The sequence below is a fragment of the Antechinus flavipes genome, chromosome 2, assembly GCF_016432865.1.
Source record: "Antechinus flavipes isolate AdamAnt ecotype Samford, QLD, Australia chromosome 2, AdamAnt_v2, whole genome shotgun sequence".
Classification (NCBI taxonomy): domain Eukaryota; kingdom Metazoa; phylum Chordata; class Mammalia; order Dasyuromorphia; family Dasyuridae; genus Antechinus; species Antechinus flavipes.
This window is the reverse complement of record NC_067399.1, coordinates 261,488,476-261,510,402: the sequence shown is the minus strand read 5'-3', so window position 1 is coordinate 261,510,402 and position 21,927 is coordinate 261,488,476. Positions and strand designations below refer to the sequence as shown.

Sequence of the window (21,927 nt, the reverse complement as noted above, 5' to 3'; positions counted from 1 at the left end):
AGAGATACAGTGATAACCAAGTGTTTTGATCTTGTAAAGTAACACAGTTTAATACTCATTTCCTTCTGGGGGCATAATGGGGAGAATAATTAAGATCCAAGGTATATGAAAAACAGGATGTGTAGGAGAGCTAAAGTTCCCTGTTCTCCCTGAGGCATGGCCATGGATGAAAATATTCTTTTGGGACCTTCTATGTATCCCTACAGTTTATGAGAGCCTATCATGCAGAACCAGTGAAAAAGAAACCATCAGATTTTACACTGAAGAAGATGATACAGAGATTGCATATCCGGGACCCTGTACAGAATGTCAAGGCCCTGCTGGGTTGCAGGTGAGTTAGATACAATCCTGATTCCCAGGACCCACACAGCCGAAATCACATCAGGGCATTCAGCTCCCTCATAGCCCTTTACTCTTAAATCTGTTTTATCCGTGCCCTCAACTCTATGGCTTAAGACCTCGTCAATAATGACCAGGCAGCTTTGGCTCACGCGTTTTGCTAATTACACTGCAGACCCCTTTTCTTCTTCAAGTTCATTCCTAGCTACACAGTACTAAATATCTGTCATACTAAAAGTATCTTCTGTCTGTTTTCCACCTTATCCCAGGTATCCTTCAGACATGCAGTCCTTTGCCCGGAGCCGTCTACCTGGTCCCTGGGATTTCAGCAGAGCTGGGACCCGAATGAAGCTCCCACAACCAGAGACCTGGGATCGAGTGCTGAGCCAGAAGGGGAACAAAGCCTCTGTCTGGGAGGGGCTCATTGGTAAAACTAACTCTCCCTATTTAAGTCCCATTTATGGCCCACTCTTCTTTATATATAGTCTGAGCCTTATGAAGAGTATCTCTTTACAATTCTCTCTATATGATGTTCCATTACTGAGATAGAGTTGAATTTGCAAGATGTACTATCTGGTGGCTGGTTGGGGTCTTCTGGGGCACTTCTGGGGGCTTCCACCTGCTGTACAGTAGTACCTGTTGAGGGAAGAATACAGTTAAGTTCTTTCTTAATTAATACCTTAAAGAATTTGGCACACACTCCAGTTCTATATTCTCTTTATAAAAGTAGGACAAATCTTATGAAAATGGCCATCACATTTGTATTCTTTCAATTTAAAAGAAAGTACTGTTTGAATCTTTTAGGAAGAAATACAACAAACAAGGACAGATTGTTGTCTGATTTTTATTTTTTATTGTATACAGGATAATTTAAGTTACCTTGTTTTGGGCTTCATGGGCTTTATGCTTTTGGTTAAATCCCCTGAGAAGGAATCACAATTACACAAATGTGGATCTCTGCCAGAACCACCACTTCCTTGGTTTACTGAGAACATAAGATGAAGTAACTAGGTTGTTAAACGTGCTGCCTTGATCATTAGGGTGTTGCAATTTCAACTATCCCATCTGCTCAGAGAGATAATAAATTTACTCCTAAATCTGAGGAGAATTTATTGTTACCTTAGAAGTTTTCCCTTCCTGTTTAGGAGGCCTTTCTTCTTGACATATACTTTCTCTTGGCTCCCTTCCTATTGCTTTTCATATCCCATGGGATCTTAGGAGAGATGAAGCCTTTCATGTATTTGACTTTGGGAAATACAAATGACTATTTCCATCCTAAGTTCACCATAAATCCAGTCTGGTAAATGGTGTTGATCACCAGCCTATCTATGGGATAGCTAAATATAGCAGTATCATCTTGACAGGTCATGCACGGCAAATGGCCCTAACTCCTCTCATTTATGAATCTTTAGGACAAGATAGATACACTTCTTAGTCAAAAAGGAAAAAACTGTTAATATTGTGTACAATGTCTAGATTACAAGTACGCTTCCTTAGCTTGCATTTCTCATGTAAAAGCATTTTCTATTAACTTTGAGATTGTGCAAATTTGGCTTTATGTAAAGATTTCTGGAAGAAATTTCAACCAGTGATAAGAGCCAAGTACAATGAGTGAGGAAGAGGCAGCATACCTCATACCTATGCTTATTTTACTGTAAAAGTACTGTGCATACTTTATCATTAACTTTTACTTAACTTTTATTTTATGATTCTTCTTATTATCATGGTATAGTATTTAATGTCTTTATTTTGTTTTATTTTATAACCTGTGTAAAGGTATTATTTTGTATATGCCTTTGTTTTAAGTGAAGTGAGTATCTAGGAGCAAACTCTAACTCTAACTCTAAATTTGCCTTGGAACTCTGGCACCAATTCTAGTTCTAACTTCAATTCTGACCCTAATCCTAACTCTCTGACTGCAATCCCAAATTTGCCTCATTTGTATTACAAAAAAAATCACTTCATTTTAGAGGTCTGCAGAACAAATCATTTATATAAATCAAAAACTGAAAATATAAAGTTTCAATGTGATTAAAGTACCAGATGTAAAAGTTAGCAACATTGAAATAAGACCTTACCTCTGAGACTTTCTACCTGTATGACTTAATTTTCCTGACTGTTTCTTCATTTGCAAATAGAATAAAATTGTATAAAAAATGACTTATAAGGCCCCTTCTATCTTAAATTATTTTTTATGTACATAATCTGATTTCAAAGCATATTCATTGAGTAGAGGCCATATATGAGCCATGAAATTCAATTTAGCCCATGTGACTTAAATATATTCCGATTTGGTTTTGGAAACACTATTTCTTGGAGCTAATAAAAAAATATGATGACTTTGAAACTTAATATCACATGCATTTGTAGGGGGAAAGCATGACTGTAAGAGCCTTTGCTATTCTTAAGTACATTCAACTTAATGGCAGCTATACAAATTATAAAAATAGCAATGTTGGGAAAGTTTTTCTAGGTAGCCGTCTATAAACCTCTATAGGACTTTTTGGCATAGTCAAACTAACAGTTGCTGGGGGGCATATTGTAATATCTTGTTGAAGAAAAACTATTGCAATTTTACTTTGATGTTTTTGTCATAACAGTATTTTGCTTATTATCATGGAATAGTTGTAATGTAAGATCACAAAACTGTTCCTTTGCTTAAAGGGGAACCTTTTGGATTCTGTGAAACATATAATTGCTTTTCTATATTTCCACTATCCATCCATGACCATCTGGTCAATATTTCTCATGAAAGATTTCTTGGGATGACTTTATTTTTATTGAAAAAGAATTTCTTGTCTTTTGGCCTTGGAGGAACTTTTCAATATCAAAAGAGGATGTTTTGCAAATCTAAATAAAATTTACTATATCTCATTGCTTGTTATCTTGGAGAGAGAAGTAAAGCAGGAGGAGGAGGAGGAGGGGAGAGAAAGAGAGAGAAAGAGATTTAGAACACAATGTTTTGCAAAAGTTAATATAGAAAACTACCTTTGCCTGTATTGGAAAAATAAAATACTATTTTAAATAAGTAAAGTTTGATGATGGCGATGCCAAATTTAGTGGAAGTAACGGGATTTATCTTTACTGAATAGGACATATTAGAAATTTTCTAAATTATAAATTCTAAACTTTAGGTCAGACTTATTTTTTGGTTTTTACTAAAGCTGTAAGCATATTTTCTTTTTTTAAGCATTTTTTTATTAAAGCTTTTTAATTTTCAAAACATATGCATAGATAATTTTTCAACATTAACCTTTGCAAAACCTTGTGTTCCAATTTTCCCTCCTTTCCCCCATCCCCTCCCCTAGATGTCAAGTAATCTAATATGTGTTAAACATGATAAAAATATGTTAAATCCAATATATGCATGCATATTTATACAATTGTCTTGCTGTACTCAAAAAATCAAATCAAAAAGGAAAATAAAATGCAAGCAAATAACAAAAAGAGTGAAAATGTAAACATATTTTCAATGTAACAAAATAGTAATTCAAAAATATCTTTTTCTGTCAGTATCTATCTTTCTATTTGACCCCATCTCTTCCTAAGACCCATCCACTGGAGCTTTTTAACTTAGATTGTAGGGTCCATTCCACCCTGCTCTGTTCTCTCTATCCCTAAATTTAACAAGTAAAACAACTATTTTTTCTCTTTTAGACAGTGGGAAGTTGCCCTATATGGCCATGCTAAGAAACTTATGCAGCCTGCTTCGAGTTGGAATCAGTTCCAGGCACCATGAACGCATCCTGCAGCTGTTGGAGCACAAGGTATGGAGATACTGGGAGAGCCTTTCTGAGCCATGTAGATATTGCAGGGATGGATGGGTGTGGAAACATGCTGCACCTTGATTTGGGGCAGTATTGCTGAATGGAGGTGGGATTGGAATCAGGTTGTCAATAAGGATTATTTTCTTAGGGAAAAATAGCACTTGGAAAGTCAGTTATGTGGGATTTCATTAAAAGGCATAACAGATCCATCCTTTAGAAACTAAGATTTCTTGGAAAGAATGATTATATAGCCCCCACAGAAAGTGAGTATATAAGAAATAAGGAATCAATCACATTTCTTCCTTCCTGTCATTCATTTCTCTCTTATCTCTTTTTTGCCCTACCATTCATCTTGTTCTCTCTTCCCACAGTTTTCTCCTTTCCTCACCTTTTACATTTCCATTTCTCCCTCTCATCCCAGTTTCTTCCCATCTACCATAACTCCTCAGTTTCTTTCTCTCTGTTTTTTTCACTCCAGGAATCAGTGATCCGTAGCCGGCAGCTTCCTTTCCGATTTCTTTCTGCCCATACATCCATCAGTGACCTGGAGCGACAGCTCCTCAAATCTGGTACCATCTGCCCATCATCACCCACAATTCCCCACACTTTCCCCATTTCTGGGGAAGAACAAAGAAAGCATAAGACACAGTTTTAACTCTTGCTTCCATGTTCTAGGATAACAGAGTGGGTTCAGAGATCTCTAACCTTCATGGGGCAGGGGCTGGGGTGAGGGAGGACTTGGGAAGGAGTTAGGGAAGTCAGAAAGGCCCAGATTAAAGCGATTTTCCTCAGATCACTTTGATATCTTTACATTTCAGGACCAATTCCCCTTAATGTGGTTTTAATGCGGCAGTTATTGGAAAGGCTGGGGAAGAAAGGCCAGATACCCAAGCCACAGCGGAATCTGACTAATAAAGACCTTCGGTTTGCAATGTTAGTGCCTGTGTTATATGAACACTTCAAAAGGGAAAAGCTACGACTGAATAAGATTAAGTAAGTGTGCCCGAGTGTGTATGCGCCTTCCTGAGAGCAGAGAGGGTAGGAAAACAGGGGGAGATAAATTAAAAGAGACACTGGGGATACCAACTGTCTGTGTAAAGATATAGTCATGCTCATTAATGTACTTGCTGGTATACATCTTCCTGGTCCATATTTTCCTTTGGCCCTGAAAATTTTGCATTTAAATGTACTCTACAAAGAGTACATTTAAAACCTAATAACCTATTCCTGTATTCATTTTTGTCTCTATTTCTGTTTAATCTCTTCTCAGTAAATGACAGTAGTTTACTGTTACCTGTAGGATAAGATATGAACTGCTTTTAAAACATCCTTTAAAGTCTTCACAACCTTTAGAGATTTGTTGGATATTATTTCTCTTCATAGGGTAGCTAAGTGGCAAAATAGATAAAAGTTCTGGGCCTAAGGTTGGGGAGACTCATCTTTATGAGTTCAAATCTAGCCTCAGACAGTTACGAGCTATGTGATCCTGGTTGTGCCTCAGTTTGCTCATCTGTAAAATGAGCTGAAGAAGGAAATGGCAAATCATTCCATTATCTTTGCCAAAAAAAAAAAAAAAACCCAAATGGGGCCACAAAGAATCAGAATGATCACAACAAAATGTCTTTTTATATACTCTTACGTGAGAGTATATATAACATAGTATATATAACGTACTCATATAAAAATAAGATATTACTACATATATATGTTATAATTAATTCTGCACTCATTACAATATAATAAACATTATAATAAACTTTAGTAAGCACTCAAATGATAATATACTCAACACTCATAGTATAATAAAACATAAATATATTATATAAATAATTAGAATAAAATATAAAAAGGTTCAGTCAAAAATATTGCATATCATTTCCACTCTTCCCATTGGCTTCTCAAATTTGCTAATCTTCAAGAACTCAGTTTATAAGAGTTGCCTTTTAACAACGCTTTTCTTCTCCCTCAAAATCAGCTTATGTGCATTTTGTAAGTACCCAAATGTTTACAAGAGTCAGCATATATAGGGCAGATGTATCAGACATGTAGACCTACAATGCTCTCTAGTGCTGACAAACCAGATCGAAATGTAATTTGGAAACATTTAAGAAATTAAAAATATGATACAACATAGATATTAATTTGTAATTTTTTAAGTCAGTATGCAGCCTATATGTTTCTAATTGAGTTTCACATTATTGGCATAGTGGATAGAGAACAAAGAAGACCTGTATTCAGATCTTGTCTCTTATGTCTTCAAGTCATTGAACCTCTCAGTGTTCTAGCAGCTTAGACTATGTGGGAAATACAGCTAATCTGCCCTGGTAGAGAAAGTTCCTCATCAGAAACCCTATCTTAAAGAAATTACTTGTCAGTCAAACCTATAATATCCTCTCTCCTTCCACCCTACCTCTTTGCCTTATTTTCCTTTCCTCCCATAGTATCCCAAATACCTAGCACAGTTCCTGGAACATAGTTGGTGCTTATTGAAAACTTGCTGATTTAACTAGGCATCCATTGTATCTACACTTTGGATGTTGTTCCTCTCTGGCTATTTGTCTCAATCTCTGAAGGCCTCTATCAATCCTTGTACCAGTTTTGGTTTTGTGTCTTATTTTTTAAGACATCTTGTGACTTTGATTCTATTTCTCCTTTTCCTCTTATCTATATGAATACTCAGTTTTGCCCTTGTCTTTTTTCCTAGTTCTCTTAATTTTTCCTAAGTAAATGGAATTATCTCTTTGTATGAAATGAGCTTTTTAAAGGCAGATAGGTAGACTTGAAGTTAAGAAGACCCAAATTCAAATGCTGCCTGAAGCTCTCACTGTATGACTCTGGGCAAGTCATTTAACCATTCTCTGCCTCAGTTTATTTGTAAAGGATCATAATAATTTATGTTATTTGTTTATTTGTAAATTTGTACAATTTTACAATTGTACAAATTATTTTTTGTAATAATTATTTGTAACTATTTGGTTTTTTTATATATAAAATGGAAATCATAACACTTGTCAAAAAAATAATAACGCTCATATGGCTGTTGAAAAGATAAAATGAGATAATGGGTAAAGTGCTTTGCAAACCTTAAAAGTTATATAGGTGCTAGCCATATTATTATTGCTATCCAAGCATAACAGAGCACATGTGATTTGTGGTAGAAAACTTGGAAGAATCCCCTCTTTCTTGTCCATGTAATGTTTTGGGAGTTTGGAGAGAAGGCTGAGAGAGCCTTGGTTAGCACTCCTGCCTCAATGGATTGCTATGCAGGTGAGGAGCCAGAGAAAGGATCTCTGAAAGACTCTCTTATCTTTCCTCAAAAAAGTAAGAAATAAACTTTGGGATAGCTTTCTGGGGTCTTTTTGTCCCTCTCCTTTAGCCAATGGAAGCAAGACTGGGAGATGATGAAGCGCTACCAACAGGCCTTGGAAACAGCCATGAACCTATCTGTGCAACACAACTTACCCCCACTACCTGGTCGCACCTTGATAGTCTGCAGTCCTGGCCGACCTCAAGAAAACAAACGGGTAAACACAAAGGGAGGATATGGGATATAATGTGCTAAAAGGAAGAGTTGGAAGGTAGAGGGGGTGCTGGAGATCCTTGTGATCCCTAGATCTGACTCCCCCTAATAAGTAACCCAAAGTAATCTGCCCTTTGTTCCTAAATTTTCCAAGGGCTTGAGTTTGGTCATTAGGAATGAGCCGTGCTGCTTATGAACAGGAAATCCCTGTTGTGTGTTTTCCAGCCTCATTTGTTATGATTTATTAATCATATTTATTATCAATAATTATTATTGTTATTTATTTTTGTAATTATATTTATTGCCATACCTAATTTTAATTATGTAATATTATAGTATACTATATCCCAAAATAATAATTATAATGAATTATTATTAATAAATCTACCATGTTTGTATGTGAAAGAAGCACTGAGGCACAGTGGCTAACAATGCAAGGCTTGGAATCAGGAAGACCTGTTCCTATTGTGAATGTAACTTGATCATGAGCCTCAGCCACTCCAACAATCTAGATAAAGGAATCCATCTCCTCTCAGATCACTTTGGTTGGTTTTCTCCTTCGTGAACTGGGTCACCCTAAACTCCAATGCTGAGTGAAAGGACATGGACTTTATCCCTTAAGAGCAAAAATTCACCTAGATTAGATTGTTTACATTCTGAACAGAAGTAAAGTCTCCTCTTTGAGGTGAAGTCCTGCCCAAGATCAAGGATCATGTTTCCTAAGGATTAGGGCAATTTCATCTATCAATTTTGTCTTTTAGAGATAGATTGACTGACCTACAAGGGCTGGTCCTTGAATAAGGAAATAAAAAGCTTGAATCCTAATTAATAATAGATTATTAGTATAATAGAAAATAATTTCTCTCAGGTTAGTATTCTAAAGAATCACCTAAGGGATGTTGCCCCTTCAAAAGTCATCAGAGGGACAGCCAGGACACTGTTTATTGACACCAATGTCACTTTCTCAAACTATATCTTAGGAGTTGCCCTCTTTCAATAGATGCCTGGAGAAAGTAGTTCAAACTTGTAGACCATGTGGGAGTATATTTGGTTATTTTTCTATTCATAGAAATTTAATTTTGACTTTCACTGGCAAATTATAGATATTATATATGTATATATATTTACGCATATGCGTATATAAATATAACTACAGATATCTATGTAAATATCTATATGTATATATAGATATCTAGATATGAACAAAGACATAAAAGAAATTTAAAAAGATAAGCATGCATCCTGAAATGCCCTCCACCCTGTACAGTCCCAATATATCATAAATGAAGGATCTGAAACTTGTATTATCTGCCATATATTATTTTTTCCTGAAGTTAGGTGTTTTAATTTCAACATAGATGTCACTTTTCCCTAGTTTTCCTGATTCTTTTTGGCTTTCTTGACTGGGTATGTACAACATGAATATGTCATGTTGCAAATATCTTTAAATGTGTGTTGATTCCATATTATTTGCCAAGATATATTGTGGTGGTTTTTTTTCCCCTACTTTCTAACTCTTCATCATTTCATGTCTTTTTGTGCTACTTTGAATTCTCCATAGTCATCATTACTTACAGTAGGAGTCTTTTTTAAAGTTGGGAGTTATCCTCCTTCCTATTCCTCTATTCATTCAAATAGAATCCCCTGAATCATGTGCTACTTTTGGTTGCAATGATCATGGCCCGGGCTGAGCAGGCTGAGCTCTTACTTTGTAAAAGGTATATTTTGAAAAAAGCTGTGATTAATCCAGAAGAGGGCATCCTGAAGACTGCAACTGAGCTCAAGACCCAGATAGAGGTGAGCCTAACTACCCTGCTGGGTAGAGTTTATGGAGGGGGGATTTAAGCAGTTAGGCAACGGCCTGGGCCAAGTCTGGATATATTGTACAGGAAAGATAGATAAAGGAGATGGGCCTAAGGATAATCTGAATAGATGGGCACAAGGATAGATGAATCAGTGAATCTGAAATAGCCCTTGTGGGTACAAATAGCACGATAGATATGTACCTACAAGTGTCATCAGTGACCAACCTGTTCGTTCCTTAACTCCTAATCCTGTTTGTCCCAGGAAATGGTTGAAGAGAAATCAGAATCAAAATCAAATCATCATCCATTTGCTTTATACATGCTGGATATGGTTGCTAGGCGGGTGCCGGTAAGTAACTCAGCCAAAGTGAACCCTTCTCTCCCAGTCCAAACTTCTTAACTCATGTTATTGAGTTTCCATCTTCTTGACCCCTGTGTTATAACTCCAGCTCTTCCACATCTCTCCTTTAAATTCAAATGTATGCTATCCATCAGTACTTCCAATATTAATTCTTTCCTTACCTTATCCCTTTCCTATATATGTTTCCAAGTGGGATGTCAGCTCTATTACTCTTGAGTTAAGGGAGAAGCATATTTGGATTTCTCTTCTCAGCAAAGTTCCCTCTGATCCCAGGGCTCTTCTTTACACCTTTTTAATTCTCCCACATCCCCAACAAAGCTCCTCAAACTTTTCTGGTATGAGTTCCTACTGCTTTTTCTACAGACAGACACGGTTATCTTTGTTGGTAACACTATGGAGGACCCTGAGTTTATGTCTGCTAAGCAATTCTTCTGGCAGCGTGTGAATCCCAAATGCCTTTTTGTTGGAGTCGATTTAACTGGGACGCATTCTGGGTAAGGCTCTCTGTTTTTCCTCTTCACATCCTTCTTTTCCTTGATGCAAGGAGGAGACAATTTATTATTACTTGTCATAGATCCTACTATTTCCACTTGAGTCTTTTCTTAACTCAGCCCTTTATCCAGTGACCTCACTCTCAATTCCTAAACTCTGTCTTCTACCATTGTCCCATCACAGGTTTAAAAATGTTTTGTTTTTTTTTTCTGGGGTCTGCATGTCAGTATTGGACCATGACCTGGGCCCAAGCAGTCTCAGTTTCACCTTACATATCTTTTCCATCAGGTAGAAAGAAGTGTCCCGGTGTGTAAGAATATTCCTTTCTCTAATTCTGTAGTATAGGGTAGCACCACCCCCTCCTGCCATGTCAGCTTGCATTCAAGGATTGAGTTCCCTTACTCTAGCTGCTGTCTCAGGTTCTTGTAGTGACATTGTGGAATAGCTCTGTTTCTGGAAATAATTCTGTACCTCGAATAGTATAGAAGGCCAACCAGTGAACTTCCTGTTAATAATTAGTTAGTAGATTAAATTAGTTCTTATCTAAGACATTCACTCAAATGCATAATAAGAATAATAATTATAAGTCATCCCCCCGATTAGGGTACAATTTCCCACAGACACACCATGTCCATTGGAATAGTGGGCTCAAATTTTTAGTACAGTGGTGTAATAAAAAGCAGCTCACAATTCCTAGCACTGCTGTACCTGGAAGACCTCTTTATTCATGGAGTATTCCCATAGTTCTCCTAAATCTTTCTTTTTATTTTTTTCTGGACAAAGGTCAAACTTTTTTTTATTAAGCACATTCTACAGTACAAAGTTTTAGGTCATGAACAATATTTGTACAATTTAACAGTTTCAATAAGCTGTTCAGACACGAACTTATTTCAAACAGATAATTGGCAAACATAATTAATTACAAGTTAGAAGCAGACTATCTCAGTACTTTGAAACATTAATATAGCAGTAATGTACAATTGCTCAATTATGGTTAGCAAAACTAAAATCCAGAGTACAGCCAGGAATTGCTACTCTGAATCCCCAAAGTTAGTTTCCTTGGGTGCCAAAGATAAAGTCCACTGCTGTGGTTTAACAAGCACAGTCCAAAAGTTGTGTGCATGTTCAAACACTGTGATCTCCCAAGGAAAATGAGGAATTTCCATTGTACACATGCATACAAAAGGACACTGCCCTCTGAGAAACCTAAATCTTTCCAAGGCAGATTGTGCGCTTGGGTTGCCAGGGTCTGTTTCTGTCTGGCACTTTGAAGCTGCTTTTCCCTTAGGAAACTGTCCTGTATGCATGTGTATATATCTAGACTAGTGTGTCTCCCCATAACCTCCATGTTCCCTACTGGTCCAGCAGCTCCTCTTCAAAGCAGTGTGCCTAAAATGGAGGGAGAGAGAACAGAAAAATTCTCTCCCTACTTCCTGCATGGAATTTACTCTACAGCTAGTTCCTACCTTACCAAGTCTCTGAACTCTGCCGGTTATCCAAAGGTTAGCTAGTTAAAGCCCAAGGAATGGCTAATTAGTTTGCTGAGCCAATCAAGTTTTTCTCTTCTTCACGCAATCAGAAAGATGTTCTCACCTAATAAAAAGACCATAATATAAACACATCTGATTTACACATTGAATAACCTCATCCTATCTGCCTACTTTCTACCTGACATCATTTGAGCTTGAAGTAAGGAATCCCATGTCTCCTTCCTTTACAGTAGTTTTGTAGAAAGTACATGCAGAGGTGCATGAGACTCCTACCAAAAGAATTGCAACAATTTTGACAAGTTTTCTGCCCTGAAGGCCTGCGTTGATGGGATACTCACTCTGAATACAGTCCTTCCAAATTTTGGATGGTTTTTCCTTTTTCGGGACATATTATATCACTATCTCTTTTTTCCCCTCTTCCAGTTCACTCAGTATGAACCCCAATGATGTCATCCTCACAGGCTGCACCGATGGAATACTGAAGTGAGCTCTGGGTGTGGGATGGGGGCAGGGAGTTAAGGGGAATTAAAAATACTTCTGAGGTATAGTGGCTTACATTCCTTTCCCCATCCAAATTAAAGCCCAGCTCCTTTTTATAAAATTTTCAGCCTTGCCTGAGTTCATTTTTCTTCAGCCTCAATTTTTTTTATCCATTTTCTTTCCTCTGAACTCCAGCCTTCACTATCTGTTAAGCTATTCCCTTTCTACCATTATCTTTGAATCTTAATCAAAGTCCCCCTTCTGCAAGAAGTATTGTGCTGTGCACACCTGATCACCCATTCATATAACCCCAATTCCTTTTTCCTTTACTCACAGCCATATTATCTAAAGCATGAATCTCTTGATGATTATGACAAGATACCCATATGCTCTTTTAAGCTGGGAACAATAGGCTATGCTGTTCATTTGTTGGCCATTCCTTTCTTGGATCTTTTATAGTTGCTTGCCTCTGATCAATAGAATATCCTTTTAGTACTATGGTTTTCACCCTTCCCCACAATCCCCCCACGATTGTTGATCTTATGGTTATGTATCTTAGGTTTATTTCAGAGCGTGGAATGTCTCGTCTCCTGGAACATGTGGGCCAAATGGACAAAATATTCAAGATCCCACCCCAGAAAGGGGAGGCACAGACTTTCCCTGATAGGCTGTTAGAGGAGAGGGTCCCAGGCCCCCTGACCCCTGTTCCCCAGCAAAGGTCAGTCTGGGTAGGATGAACTGGGAAGATCAAATGGGTTCTGGTACATGAAGGGATCTGTGGAAGTGATAGATTTTGTCATACACAGTTATAGCTCCTTATTTCTGGGTAAGGGTAAACCCCTTCAGTAAAGTTCAAGAGTAAGGTTCCTGTCAAATCCCTCCTTTTCCCCGTGCTACACATTTCTGCTGAGGGTTTAAGATAGAGAGAAAGTATAAATACTGGGAAGGACGGGGGAGGTTTATATCCTGTTTCCAAAGCCAGGGTGATGGATGAGTGGTTCCCAAAAGAACTATTCTTTGGCTTTTCTTATACCCAGTAAGTGATGTCTCTGGGTCCCAGATCTGCTTCTAAGGCTAGGGCCCTAGTGATGCTTTTGAGAGTTGGGTGTGGGATATCTCCAACCTGAGCTGTGCTGAGCCCTGTGGGCCGTTCTGCCTCCAGCTGGCGCAGCGTCCGTGTTTTCATCTCATCTACTTTCCGGGATATGCACGGGGAACGGGACCTGTTGCTACGTTCGGTGCTACCTGCCCTCCAGGCCCGTGCAGCTCCCCACCACATCAATGTACGTGGCATTGATCTGCGCTGGGGAGTCACTGAGGAAGAGACCCGAAAAGACAGGTGAGTGCAGTGGGATAAGAGAAATGGAGAGGTGATGTGGTCTTGGAATATCAGAAACATAGAGTCTGCTGAGGGGTTTTAGAGGAGATCTGTATGAATGAGGCTGGCAGATTAGAAAAGGGGGGAGGCAAAGAACTAGGGCATGAAAGTTTTAGGGTATTTTGAAGTTGGTACATTTAGAGATGTGAAACAAAATAGGTGGGATAGGGGTTTGGGAATATTGAAGAAATTTGGATGCTCTTATCTGTTCTTACAACTAACTTCAGAGTTACCATCCACAATTAGCTCCATCCCTAGCTCATTTTTTGTCTTCCCCTGATGGTTCTTGTTCCATAGCCATCATTTAACACTGCTACTTATTCTCATATGTTAATTTCTTTCTTCTCTTCTCACCCCACCTAATAATTCTCCTTCTCTCCCCTTTTTTTCTCTGTAGACAATTGGAGTTGTGCTTAGGGGAAGTGGAAAACTCACAACTCTTTGTGGGGATCCTGGGCTCCCGCTATGGCTATGTCCCCCCCAACTACAGTCTCCCTGATCATCCACACTTCTGTTGGGTGAGGCAGCTAGAGAAAGGGGAGGGCATAGGGAGTGATCAAAAATATGGGAACTGGGCCAGTGAGGAGGAGTCAGGTCTTGCTGGACTCATAGTTTCACAGATTGAGAGTAAAAAGGAACCATACAGGTCCAACCCCCTCATTTTTACAGATGAGAAAATGAAGATGAATTGATTTAAGTGACTAGCTTAAAGTTATTCAAATAGGAAATGGCACAGTCTAGACTTGAACCCAGATCTCCTGATTTTGAGACACAGTATTGTATTATATTATGTTCCCTTTTCTGAGGATTTTATATGGGTGATAGAGAGCTAAGACTAGGATGAAGGGCACATTTGGGAAGGGAAGAACATGTTAGAATGAAGGTTTCCTCTTAAGGATTATATGGGTCCACTGTTTTTTTTTTCCTTCCCCTCTATAGAGCAAGATTATTAAAGGGATATGGGAACCTCTTAGACTCTAGAATAAAGCCTTGAGAAAAGGAAGCATCCACTGACCCAGAATGAAGCCTTTTCTCTTCCCATCTCTTAGGCAAAGAATTATCCATCTGGCCGTTCTGTGACTGAGATGGAGGTGATGCAGTTTTTAAGTAGAGGTTCCCGCCACCAGTCCTTCTCCCCAGCTCTCATCTACCTGAGAGACTCCAGCTTCCTCAGGTACCTTGTCTACTTCCCAGAAGACTGAACCTTGATCTTTGGGTGCTGCCCCTTGCTCCCATCCATAGCATGTCTCAAGCACTATCCCCTCCTGATCACCCCATGCCTTCCTAAACGTGATGCTAGAAAAAGCAGTAGAAGGGCAGGAAGAGCACAGGGCTTCTTTTTGTAGGCTCAAGATAGCCTTGGATTGGAAGATAGCATATTTCCAAGCATGGTGATGTACTGTGGGATCTTTACCCTCTCTGGTGGGAAGCAGGGCATAGTCTTATAATTTGGGGTGGGGTATGTCTCTGGTTGACCAGCTCTGTGCCAGATGCCTGGAAAACTGACTTTGCCTCTGAGTCAGAAGAGGCTGCGGAGAGAATCTCAGAACTGAAGAGCTACCTGGACAAGCAGGAGGGTGTTACCTGCCACAGGTAAGATGGAAGAGGCAGCACCTGCTATGGATTGGGGGTGAAGATTATAAGAGTACCGTGTGGGTGGTATGGAATTAGGGTTGGGGATTGGCCTCTGAGAGTGTGCCTTCTGTCCGTAGGTACTCTTGTGTATGGGGAGGGGTGGCTGCAGGCCGGCCATATGTGAAGGGACTGGAAGAGTTTGGGCAGATGGTGTTACAGCATGTGTGGGAGCTGCTCCAGAGGCTCTACCTCCAGGTCAGTGGCGATCACTGGGAGGGGTCGGGGGTAGCTCTGAGAGGACAAACACCATGCATATTGAAGTATTGGAGAGATTTGTGATTGGCAGATTGAAGCAGGGGAACTATGGAGCAGATGCCAGACTCTAGGGGTCGGAGACAGTTCTGCCCTTTCCCCAGAGATTCTCTTCTCCATGTGCATCCTAGCCGGAGTCAGGACTGGAAGAAACCACATCCATTCAGAATGATGACACTATACAGTCAGCTTTTCAGCAGCTACAGTGTCCACCTTGTCCAGCTCGGCCCAGCCTCCTGAAGGACACTATCCAGCAGCTACAGCAACGCAGTGGGAGTCTGTGCCTAGTGATTGGGAAACCTGGACAGGGCAAGACAGCCTTCCTGGTACAGACAGGGTTGAGGATGGGCAGAAAGGGGTAATGGAGATATGCATGCTGGGGCAAGATTGGCTATAGCTTTCCTCTCCTCCCTCCCACAGTCATCCCTAGTATCAGCTTTGCAAGCTCCTTCTGGGGTCACCATGGGCTCCCAAGTATTCTTCCACTTTGTTGGAGCTCGTCCTGATCAAAGCTATGTCCTCACCTTGCTCAGACGCCTTTGTACTTACCTGCACCATCAGCTTCAGTGGTCCAGGCCTTTCCCAACTACCTACCAGTAAGTACCCTTCTGATGCATTTCTCCACCCTCCTGGACCATAGGATCGTAGATTCAGAGCTAAAGGAAATATTCATCTAACTCCCCCATTATATAGATGAGGAGACTGAGGTCCCCAGATGTTAAGTGATTTGCTCCATTAGCACAAATGGCACCCCTGGGAATTTGAACTCAGGCTCAGAATTCTTTCTCTTTGCATGGATAGAGACTGTCATCTCTCCCAACTTGCTGCATCAGGGATCCCTGATGTCTTCTCTCCCCACATGCAGGGGACTGGTGTGGGAGCTACAGACCCTACTTTCCAAATCTGCTCAGTCCCTACGCTCTGGCCAGACTTTAGTGCTCATCGTTGATGGAGCTGACCAACTGGGAGACCAAAGTGGTCAACTGATCTCCGATTGGATTCCAAAGATCCTACCTCAGGTATGTGTTGGGGGATAGTTTACAGACAAAAAAGGAAAAAAGAGAAATTTGGAAATTATTTGTACTATGGAGTGCAAGGACTATCTGCCACCTTACTCTTTTTCTCTCATCTCCTAAAGAAAGTGCACCTAGTCATGAGCCTGTCAGCAAAGACAGGGTTGGGGGACATCCTTCAATGTCGTCGAGATGCTCATGTGGTGACCCTAAAACCCCTGGAACCAACAGCACGAGCCCAGTTGGTGAGGCAGGAGCTAGCCCTGTATGGAAAGCGGCTGGAAGAGACACCCTTCAACAATCAGGTTGGGATCAGGGACCCCTTGGGAGGTCCCTGGGAAGAGGGAGTCTGGGGGCTAGCATAAGAGTCAGGTCATGAATATAATGATAGATTTTGAAGACTAGAACTTTTCTTAGTAATCCAAATCTAGAGAAGGGTTATTTTAACTGTATAATTTTGTGGTAAACTAACCACCATATTCCAGGGAAAAAAACAGACAACACACTACATAGAACTTATAGAAAATCAAATAGGGTCTATAGATTGATGTGCTTTGTAGCCAACAGAGATGTTGAAAAGAATGTTTATAGAAATAGGATTTTAGCTGGGCCTTGAAGGAAGTTAGGGGGAAAAGGGCTCCAGTTTTTCCTTAATAGATGTTTTAGTAGGCAGTATAAGTTCATTTAAAAAGAGCATTTGCAGTTTTCAAAAACCTAAATAACAAATATAAGAGAAAGGAGCATAATAATGACAAATCAGAAATGACAACATGCAATGCAGCAGCTATAGTCTAGTTGACACTACTGAAAGATCAGAAGTACTTCAGTTCAGTAACTTTATCTCAGGTTTTCACTTGGTGATAGGACCCTTGGTATGTCCTTATTTGAGCAATTCCAACATTGAGAAGTTTCTAAGCTCCCAACTTTTATATTCCTATCATCCAACTAGAAAGACTTTTTTTAAAAAAAAATTTTATTTTATTTTACTTAATAATAACTTTATATTGACAGAATCCATGCCAGGGTAATTTTTTTACAACATTATCCCTTGCACTCGCTTCTGTTCCGATTTTTCCCCTCCCTCCCTTCACCTCCCCTAGATGGCAAGCAGTCCTATATATGTTGGATATGTTGCAGTATATCCTAGATACAATATATGTTTGCAGAACCGAACAGTTCTTTTGTTGCACAGGGAGAATTGCATTCAGAAGGTATAAATAACCCGGGAAGAAAAACAAAAATGCAGATAGTTCACATTCATTTCCCAGTGTTCTTTCTTTGGGTGTAGCTGCTTCTGTCCGTCATTTATCAGTTGAAACTCAGGCTCTTTGTCAAAGAAATCTACTTCCATCAGAATACATCCTCATACCATATTGTTGTCGAAGTGTATAATGATCTCCTGGTTCTGCTCATTTCACTTAGCATCAGTTCATGTATCATTTCCTCTCTGTATTCATCCTGCTGGTCATTCCTTACAGAACAATAATATTCCGTAACATTCATATACCACAATTTACCCAGCCATTCTCCAATTGATGGGCATCCATTCATTTTCCAGTTTCTAGCCATTACAAACAGGGCTGCCACAAACATTTTGGCACATACAGGTCCCTTTCCCTTCTTTGGGATATAAGCCCAGTAGAAACACTGCTGGATCAAAGGGTATGCACAGTTTGATAACTTTTTGTGCATAATTCCAGATTGCTCTCCAGAATGGTTGGATCTCTTCACAGCTCCACCAACAATGCATCAGTGTCCCAGTTTTCCCACATCCCCTCCAACATTCATCATTATTTTTTCCTGTCATCTTAGCCAATCTGAGAGGTGTGTAGTGGTATCTCAGAGTTGTCTTAATTTGCATTTCTCTGATCAATAATGATTTGGAGCACTCTTTCATATGAGTGGTAATAGTTTCAATTTCATCATCTGAAAATTGTCTATTCATATCCTTTGACCATTTATCAATTGGAGAATGGCTTGATTTCTTACAAATTTGAGTCAGTTCTCTATATATTTTGGAAATGAGGCCTTCATCAGAACCTTTAACTGTGAAGATATTTTCCCAGTTTGTTGCTTCCCTTCTAATCTTGTTTGCATTAGTTTTGTTTGTACAAAGGCTTTTTAATTTGATATAATCAAAATTTTCTATTTTGTGATCAGTAATGGTCTCTAGTTCATCTTTGGTCACAAATTTGAAAGACTTTTTTTTTTAGGCAGTAAGGAAGATGCTGGAAGACTTGTGATGTGACAGTGAGATAGCTCCATTGTTTAAGATCCTAGAAACAGGAGCTAGAGGGAAAGAGCTTCCTTTTAGCGGGTCTGCATTGTAAATGGAAGGGATGTTGAGTTTAGGACAACCAGGAAGTGGAGTTTTAATCCCTTTTCCTCCTCAATGTCCTTCCAGATGCGGCTGTTGTTGGTAAAGCGAGGGGCTGCTCTGCCTCTTTACTTGCGCCTTGCCACTGATCACCTTCGTCTCTTCACTCTGTATGAACAGGTCAGGCGAGGCAATAACTCCCTTTTCTCTGTCTTCAATTTCCATGGGGATTGTTTTCCTTTCACTCCACAATCAGTAGTTTATTCTCATCTTTTGACTTTTATTTCCTCATTCTCAACCATTTATCTACCCAACTATTTCCTTATCTATTCCCTTCCCCATCCCCTCTCAGTTCTCATCCCCATTCTCTCTCCTATCACACTTTCTGTTTCCCACATCTTCTTTTGCTCTGGTCCTTCTCCCATCACCTGTATCACACCATCTCTGATCCCTGGACTCTTTCCCTAGATATCTGAGCAACTTCGGACATTACCAGCCACTGTGCCCCTGCTACTACAACACATGCTCGGCATCCTGGAGCAGGAGCATGGCTCGGATATTTTGCCTCTTGCTTTGGCAGCCCTCCAGGTCACACGCAGTGGTCAGTTTTCAGGATGAATGAGGGAGGTACTTGGGAGAAAGTGATTGGGGCTCAGCTGTTTTAGCACCTTTGAGAGGGGGGCTAACAAATAAGTCCCCACAGTATCATTAAGATTGGGGGAAGAATGAGATTAGGGTAAAATTTGAAATGGGGATGGTCTCCTCAGGGAATTTGGGGAGGGTCCCTTTTGTAAGTGTGGTGAGAGATTTTAGCTACTACAGAACTTGGTAATGGGGACCCTGTAGGGCTTAGTAAAGGGAGACTCAAGGTTACTGGATTGCAGGCCTAACGTTGGACCAGCTTCATGGGGTGATAAGTACCTGGCAGTCACTACCCTTGGAGACTGTGGATTGGGCAGAAGCCATGGCTGCTAGAAAGCAAGGAGACCCTTATCCTATGGGTCCCTTTACTTACCTCGTCCACAGTCTACGCAGGTAATGGATGCCTACCTTCTTGATATCGTGTTCCTCTTCCCATGTAAATGCTCCCCTGCAAATCACTCTGACTTCAGTCCCAAACTCCTCTTAGCATGAAGTAAAACCCAGTTTTATATACGGTTCCCTCCAAAATGAGGTGGTGCAAGTTGCCCTTGGCTTGATTAAACTCTTCACTGTTTGTCTCCTACTTGTACTCCCTATTATGGTCAGCTTGCTGGGAGCAGGGTCCCTGGAGCTTCCCGGAGCCCGACTGCGCCTCCCTCCTGGGCCCCTGTGTTCAGCAGCCGAGCTGCGCTATAGGAAGAGACCTGGACTGAAGACCACAGCACACGTCCTCATTGCAGGTGATCAGAGCAAAGCAGTCAGACCAGAGCACTGAGGGAGGGTGATCTTTTTTTGACCCGAGATTAGGGAAATCATGTACCCCAGGGGGCCTCTGATCAAATCCCCTTCTTCCCAGGATCTGAGTGGGTGTCCCACGGGAAATTGTCCAGGGGATGTTGAGGAGCTCACTGTCCAGAGGGATAACGAACAGAACTAGGAACTTCTGATCTCTATTCTAAATCTAACTTCCTGGATGTTCCATTGTCTTCCCCCTGCAGTTCAGCTCTGGAGGATGTGTGACCTGGATGCCTTGGGTACCTTCCATAACTGCCCCCCAGAGGCCCTGAATGACCTACCCTACCATCTGGTAAAGCCATTTCTCCCACTGTCATGCAAACCCTCCAGAACTTCTTTAACTCCTTAGGATCCTCCCAAACCCCCAAATTTTCCTTCGTAAACTACACTGCAAGTTCAACCTGATTACTTTTCCTGGGTCAAAGTCTTAGCTGAGTAAATGTTATACTTCTTTACCATATCTAGTGTTAATATCTAACTCTGATCTTGATTGGCACTCCCTAGGCACAGAGTGGGAACCATTCCCTGCTTGCTTCCCTGCTCACCAACCTCAATGTTATGACTACCTACCTAGAAATGGGCCTACTCTCCCAGCTGGGGGAAGCCCATGCTCTATATGGTAAGTTAAGGAAAGCTTTTTTTTTTAGGTTGTGCATTTGTATTCATTTTTTTAAATATATATTTCCATATGAATCATGCTGGGAGAGAAAAATCATAACAAAAAGGAAAACCCATGAGAAAACATAGCTTCTTTCTATAAAAGGGTACAAGAACTATATCCCCAAAGAACATAATAAGAGAAGACAAAATTTTCCATCTTCTGTCTTACATTTCAGAAGAGCCATTAAATTGTGAGCTCCTTGAGGAAAGATACTGTCTTTTGCCACTTTTTTTTTTTTATCCCTAGAGCCTAGCACTGTACCTGGCACATAATAGATGCCCAACAAATCTTTATTAATTCATTGATTATTAGGTGGGGAGGGGTCTAGTCTTGGGGATGCTGCTGGGAGAACAGTAAACACTGGGAAGGACAGGTAGGGTTCTTTTCCATAAATAAAACTCAAGGCCACAGAGAGGCCTGATCCCAGTTTCTTTTTTCTGATATACTTGGTAGGCCTGCTGCCTTTTTTCTTTATCACTGGATATGGTGGGGGCTGTAGTGACTGTCCAATGGAGGCCTGTTCCTTTGACTTTCCTTTCCCTCGGATAGCATCTTCAATCCCTGTGGATGAGCCCTCCGAGCCAAATGTCACTGTATTCCACATATTCCTGAAGCAGCAATCCAAGCTGCTCACCCAGTATCCAGCACTCCTGGCCCAGCAGGCAGCCAACCAGCCCTCCAACTCTCCCATCTGCCACCAGTTTTCAAAGCTTTCCCAGAAATGGTCTTCCCAGCCTATCTTGCACTGGCTCAACAAGCCCCAGACCATGGGAGCTCAGCAAAGGTATTGCTTCCACTCTCTGTGAATCTCTGCTGAGCCACTTATATTCAAGCAGCAGACCTGGGAAGGTGGGGACAGTCCAGAATCAGATACAGCTTTAAGATTAGGGGGCACACAATATGTACCAAGATGTAGATATATAACTATCACATCTCCTCAATTGGGTTTGTTCTCTCTTATCTATTATATAAATTGTCTA

The 21,927-nt window shown here is 40.4% G+C and overlaps 1 protein-coding gene across 5 annotated transcripts in view; it reads left to right on the top strand.

Annotated features, from left to right (window-relative positions):
• TEP1 (telomerase associated protein 1) overlaps window positions 1-21,927 on the top strand; it is a 55,921-nt gene that overhangs the window by 17,659 nt on the left and 16,335 nt on the right. For all 5 annotated transcript variants that reach the window (XM_051976971.1, XM_051976969.1, XM_051976970.1 and 2 more), the window contains 27 exons: window positions 207-331; window positions 609-766; window positions 3,997-4,106; window positions 4,585-4,675; window positions 4,925-5,099; window positions 7,483-7,630; window positions 9,265-9,423; window positions 9,694-9,780; window positions 10,156-10,286; window positions 12,198-12,257; window positions 12,814-12,972; window positions 13,417-13,593; window positions 14,030-14,150; window positions 14,682-14,806; window positions 15,112-15,225; window positions 15,345-15,462; window positions 15,651-15,845; window positions 15,940-16,115; window positions 16,385-16,538; window positions 16,658-16,837; window positions 18,937-19,029; window positions 19,318-19,450; window positions 19,734-19,884; window positions 20,098-20,231; window positions 20,490-20,578; window positions 20,791-20,905; window positions 21,497-21,731. In XM_051976971.1, coding sequence (XP_051832931.1) covers window positions 207-331; window positions 609-766; window positions 3,997-4,106; window positions 4,585-4,675; window positions 4,925-5,099; window positions 7,483-7,630; window positions 9,265-9,423; window positions 9,694-9,780; window positions 10,156-10,286; window positions 12,198-12,257; window positions 12,814-12,972; window positions 13,417-13,593; window positions 14,030-14,150; window positions 14,682-14,806; window positions 15,112-15,225; window positions 15,345-15,462; window positions 15,651-15,845; window positions 15,940-16,115; window positions 16,385-16,538; window positions 16,658-16,837; window positions 18,937-19,029; window positions 19,318-19,450; window positions 19,734-19,884; window positions 20,098-20,231; window positions 20,490-20,578; window positions 20,791-20,905; window positions 21,497-21,731 — 3,713 coding nt within the window. The remainder of the gene's footprint in view (window positions 1-206; window positions 332-608; window positions 767-3,996; window positions 4,107-4,584; window positions 4,676-4,924; window positions 5,100-7,482; window positions 7,631-9,264; window positions 9,424-9,693; window positions 9,781-10,155; window positions 10,287-12,197; window positions 12,258-12,813; window positions 12,973-13,416; window positions 13,594-14,029; window positions 14,151-14,681; window positions 14,807-15,111; window positions 15,226-15,344; window positions 15,463-15,650; window positions 15,846-15,939; window positions 16,116-16,384; window positions 16,539-16,657; window positions 16,838-18,936; window positions 19,030-19,317; window positions 19,451-19,733; window positions 19,885-20,097; window positions 20,232-20,489; window positions 20,579-20,790; window positions 20,906-21,496; window positions 21,732-21,927) is intronic.